Below are 5757 nucleotides of genomic sequence, written 5' to 3' on the forward strand. Positions count from 1 at the left end.
GGCTCCCGCTTTTGCGGTCAATGCACCGCTTCTGCGGAAATATCCGCTTCTGCGGTTTAATAACCGCTCCTGCGACTCCCGCTTCTGCGGAAAAACTAACGCATCTGCGGATCCCCATAAGAACTCAAATACCGCATCTGCGGTCCTCCTGTCGCATCTGCGACTCCGCAGATGCGGTCACCAATTCCGCACCTGCGGTCCCTGCCGCTTCTGCGTCTCTCCTCTCGCTTCTGCGGTACCGCTTCTGCGGTCCCAATTCCGCAGAAGCGAAAATACCAGAAGCAGCACAGGTTCTGCAATCTCTTAAGTTCAAAACTTCCCGTTAGCCATCCGAAATCACCCCGAGGCCCCCGGAACCTCAACCAAAAATACAAGCATGATCCAATACCTTATTCAAACTTGCTCCAATCATTAAAACACCTCAAACAACACTAAAACCATCATTTCTCATCGAATTCAAGCCTATGTTCTTCTAAAACTTCCGGAATGCGTTTTCGATCAGAAACCCAACCAAAACACCTCCGAATGACNTATGTTCTTCTAAAACTTCCGGAATGCGTTTTCGATCAAAAACCCAACCAAACGACTTCCGAATAACCTGAAAATTTGCAGACATATCCAATATCACTTAACGAAGCTACTACAACTCTCGGAATTTCATTCCGACCCTCGGATCAAAATCTCACCTATCAACCGGAATTCGCCAAAATACTAACTTCGCCAATTCAAGCCTAATTCTACACCGGACCTCCAAAATCAATTCTGATCGCACTCCTAAGTCACAAATCATCCCCCAAAGCTAACCAAATCACCGGAATTCAAATCCGAGCCCTCTAACGCAAAAGTCAACATCCGGTTGACTTTTCCAACCTAAGCCTTCTTAAAAGAGACTAAGTGTCTCATTTCTTATCAAAACCATTCCAAACCAACTCTAACACATCAGATACTGATAATGAAACATAAGGAAGCATAACATGGGGAAAACGGGGCGGTAACTCACGTGACGACGGGTCGGGTCGTCACAAGTTCATTCTTTCAACTTTCAGCTTCTGAAATGAGAATTCTCTTCCCAAATGGACTCTGAACTTCCCGAAACTTAATTCCGACCATGCGTACAAGTCATAATAACTGAAATGAAGCTGCTCATGGCCTCAGGCTGCTGAACGCAGCGCTTGAACTCAAAACGACCGGTCGGGTCGTTACAAAAAAAAGTGAGAAAGGAAGATTGGTACAGTGAATTTCTAGAAACAGGACAGTAAAAGTAAAAATAGGGCTCTGAGAATTCTATGGTCCCATTGATTTCTTTTAAAGATATGACAAAAAAGATTTGAAATTTAACCATAGATGCGTTGAAAGGGGCTTGGACACGTCCAAGATTTTTTCACTTTTTTTTTCCATAATTTACTCCACATCTGGGGTCTCAAGACACATCCAAGGTAACTTTGCCTAACTTTTAGTCTAAATCCAACGGGACTTGGCTTATATCTACTAAAGTCCTTCCCTCATCCTTTTTATTTTTTTAATATATTTATTCCCTTATATAGCTATAGCCAATCAGTATATATACGTACTAAACCAAAAAGTTATACTTACTACACAAAAGTTATAAATGTATATTATTAATTGAAACTTATATATTATTTTATATAAACAAACACGTAGTTCAAATATAGGAATATTTATTTAATAAAGACTCGTATATGCTTATACTAATAATTTATCTAGTGATATATAAACTATTGCGTCACAAATTTTTTAGATATATTAAAAAAAATTATTAAAATTGGATTTTATATATATACATATATATATATATATATATATATATATATATATATCTTTTTGACTTTCAAATTTACAATCACAGAAGAAAGTTTGAAAGAAACTGTGACCACACATGTTCTATGTGTAATAGACTGAACTAATTTAACACTTTAACAGTCATAAAGTGCTGGTCATGAATATAAACCAGAAAATTTACCTGTGCCAACATTCGAGTTGAATTATTAAATGGCTAACCAACCAGTTACTTAGGCATACCGATCACCATGGAGTTACTCCTGAGTAGGTGACACTGTTTTTTTAGAGGCCTTCATGAGATGTTCCGGTTGTACAATAATCTGGATATTGACCAGATTAATTGGTTAAACATTTAGTTACCCAACTCCATATCGGACTTATGAGGCTCCATTGCTTCACCCTCAATGGCTACGGGTAGGGTATCATAGTTCTGAGTTTAACGTCGTCAGCTCGACTTATTAATTTTGAGATTCATCAGTCTATCAAAGTGACCGACGAATTCTGCTCAAAATGTCCTCCAAAGTACATTTTTAGACTGTGTCCATTCACCTTAAACTTGTCTCCTCCATTATTTTGCTGAATTTCAATTGTACCATATGGAGTTACATCTGTAACATTGTAAGGACCTGTCCACCTGGATTTCAACTTTCGTGGGAATAGCCTGAGTCGACTATTGTAAAGAAGTACCTGATCTCCCACTTGAAAACTTTTCTGTCGGATCAAATTGTCATGCCAGATTTTTGTTTTTTCTTTGAAAATTCTTGCATTTTCATAAGCTACTAATCTCAGTTCTTCCAACTCATTAACCTGAAAAAATCTATTTTTACCAGCAGAGGCTAATTCAAAGTTTAGTGCTTTTAGTGCCCAAAAAGCTTTGTGTTCTAATTCAACTGGCAAATGACAAGCTTTCCCAAAGACTAATCTATATGGGGATGTTCCAATTGGTGTTTTAAACGCCGTTCGGTATGCCCATAATGCATCATCTAATTTTAAAGCCCAGTCTTTTTTTGAGATTCCAACCGTTTTTTCAAGAATTCTTTTTAACTCACGGTTGGAAACTTCAACTCGCCCTTGAGTTTGAGCATGATATGGTGTTCCTGTTTTATGAGTCACACCATATTTTGTTAGCAAAGAAAAAAATTGTCTATTCATAAAATGAGTCCCTTGGTCACTAATGATGACTCGTGGTGTGCCAAATCTGGTAAAAATATTTTTCTTGAGAAAATTGCACACAGTTCGAGCATTATTTTTCCTTGTGGGGATGGCTTCAACCCATCTTGACACATAATCCACGGCCACAAGGATATATTCAAAAGAATGAGAAGAAGGAAAATGACCCATGAAATCTATTCCCCAAACATCAAATATTTCACATACCTGTATTGATTGTATTGGCATCTCATCTCTCTTAGTGATGTTACCTGTTCTCTGACACCTGTTACATTGTGCAACATATGCTCGGGCATCTTTAAAGAGAGTCGGCCAAAAAAATCGGCTTCCAAAACTTTAAAGGCTGTTCGATTTGCCGCATAATGTCCTCCAATTGCTCCATCATGACAGTGATATAAAAGTTTGCTCATCTCATCTTCAGGCACACATCTTCTAATGATATTATCTGCGCAATTTTTAAACAAGTAAGGTTCATTCCACAAATAATACTTTGCATCAGATATAAGCTTTTTTCTTTGCTGGTAAGAGAGATCTTGGGGTGTCCACTTTCCAACCAAGTAGTTTGCAATATCTGCAAACCAGGGTGGTTGAGTCACAATTGAATTAACTGAGAAAATGTGTTCATCAGGAAATTCTTCCTTTATTTTGCTAAACTCAAGGGGGGGATTTTCTAATCTAGACAAATGGTCAGCTACTTGATTTTCTGTTCCTTTTTTGTCTTTTATCTCAAGGTCAAATTCTTGTAGAAGTAAAATCCATCTTAACAATCTAGGTCGAGCATCTTTCTTTGCTAAGAGGTATTTTAAAGCTGCATAATCAGTAAAAACAGTGACTTGGTTCCTATCAAGTAAGATCGAAACTTATCAAAAGCAAATACTACTGCTAGTAACTCTTTTTCTGTTGTGGCATAATTCAGTTGATCCTCATTCATTGTTCTACTAGCATAGTAAATGGGACGAAAGATCTTATCCTTTCTCTGGCCTAAAATTGCTCCAACTGCTATATCACTAGCATCACACATGACCTCAAAAGGTTGATTCCAGTCTGGGGACACAACTATAGGGGCGGTTGATAACTTTTCCTTAAGGGTCTCAAATGCTTTCAAACAATTACCTGAAAAATCAAACTTAATATCTTTCATCAAAAGGTTAGTCAACGGTTTTGAAATCTTTGAAAAGTCTTTTATGAACCGTCTGTAAGAACCTGCATGACCTAGAAAGCTTCTGATGCCTTTAACAGTTGTGGGAGGGGGTAATCCTGCTATAAGATCAATTTTAGCCTTATCAACTTCTATCCCTTTAGCGGTGATTTTATGTCCTAAAACAATTCCCTCAATAACCATAAAATGACATTTTTCCCAATTAAGAATCAAGTTTGTCTCTTCAAATCTCTTAAGAACTAAGGTCAAGTGGTGAAGACAATCCTCAAATGTTTTGCCAAAGAGTGTAAAATCATCCATAGAAATTTCAAGAAATTTTTCAGTCATGTCAGAAAAAATTACTGACATGCAACGCTGAAATGTAGCAGGGGCGTTGCATAGACCAAATGGCATTCTCCTATAGGCGTATGTTCTATGAGGACATGTGAAAGTTGTTTTGTCCTGATCTTCAGGTGCAATTGGTATTTGGTTATACCCTGAATAACCATCAAGAAAACAGTAAAAATCATATCCTGCAATTTTTTCCAACATTTGATCAATAAATGGTAACGGAAAATGATCTTTTCTAGTAGCATCATTGAGATGTCTGTAATCAATACAGACTCTCCATCCTGTGACGGTCCTGGTAGGTATGAGTTCATTATTTTTATTTTTTATAACAGTCATACCTCCTTTCTTTGGTACTACCTGAACTGGGCTTACCCCAGGGCTGTCTGAAATAGATAATACCTGCCGCCAAAAGCTTTACGATCTCCTTTTTTACTACATCCTGCATTGCTGGATTCAATCTCCTTTGGGGCTGGACTATTGGCCTGTAGCTATCCTCCATAAGGATTCTGTGCGTACAAACAGCTAGATTAATCTCTTTGATATCTTCTATAGTCCATCCCAAGGCTCCCTTGTGTGCTTTCAACACTTCAATCAGTTTTTCTTCTTGTCCTACAGTAAGAGAAGATGAAATAATTACTGGAAATAATTTTTCTCAATGTAAACATATTTTAAATGAGATGGGAGAACTTTGAGTTTAATTTTTGGTTGAACTTGTTCTGGTTGGATCTCCTCATCTTCAAAAACTTTTTCTAGTATTTCGGCTTCTCTTCTGATGATAGGATCATCATCTTGTGTTGTTCCAGATTTGGCCAAACATCTTTCCATTGAGTCTGGAATTAATTGATCATCTTTGAATTCATCTGTAAGATAATTAAGCATGTCAATTGAAAAACACGACGATGATGTCTCATCTCCTGAAAATCTTAATATCTTTTGCATATCGAAAATGACTCTTTCTTCATCAACTCTCAAAATTAGTTGTCCTTGATGGAAAATTCTTTTTCCACAAAGAATGAAAAGAGAAAATCTTGATAGTCAATTTGCCTAATTTTTTTGGAGATTTTAAACAGATTCACATCAATATTCCGTTCACTGATGCTTTATTGCAAATGCCTTCATATGCCAAATTTTTAAAAGAAATTTTGTCAAACAAAAGAAAATTGGAAGAAGTTAACATGGTAATGCTTACTGAAAAATGCAGTGCTATACTTCAAAATAAGCTACCACAAAAACTTGGTGACCCAGGCAGTTTTACAATTCCATGCACTTTGGGAGGATTATATTTTGAAAAAGCACTC

The 5757-nt window shown here is 37.1% G+C and overlaps 1 protein-coding gene across 1 annotated transcript; it reads right to left on the minus strand.

Annotated features, from left to right (window-relative positions):
- Positions 1-2274: 2274 nt before the first annotated feature.
- On the minus strand, positions 2275-5398 carry LOC109221445. Its single transcript, XM_019385931.1, has 7 exons — positions 5097-5398; positions 4859-4965; positions 4408-4605; positions 4174-4227; positions 3861-4083; positions 3222-3810; positions 2275-2607 (listed from the first exon to the last, which is right to left on the minus strand). The coding sequence occupies exons 1-7, from the start codon at positions 5396-5398 to the stop codon at positions 2275-2277; spliced, it is 1806 nt and encodes a 601-aa protein (XP_019241476.1).
- Between the last annotated feature and the right edge of the window lie 359 nt (positions 5399-5757).

The sequence above is a fragment of the Nicotiana attenuata genome, unplaced genomic scaffold (genome assembly GCF_001879085.1).
Source record: "Nicotiana attenuata strain UT unplaced genomic scaffold, NIATTr2, whole genome shotgun sequence".
Lineage (NCBI taxonomy): Eukaryota > Viridiplantae > Streptophyta > Magnoliopsida > Solanales > Solanaceae > Nicotiana > Nicotiana attenuata.

Coding starts and splice junctions, on each gene's coding strand:
- LOC109221445 (XM_019385931.1), bottom strand. CDS start 5,398: ATGCAAAAGATATTAAGATTTTCAGGAGATGAGACATCATCGTCGTGT. Junction 4,966..5,096: donor ATTGAGAAAAATTATTTCCA/GTAATTATTTCA, acceptor TTGTACGCACAG/AATCCTTATGGAGGATAGCT. Junction 3,811..3,860: donor TATGCCACAACAGAAAAAGA/GTTACTAGCAGT, acceptor CTTACTTGATAG/GAACCAAGTCACTGTTTTTA.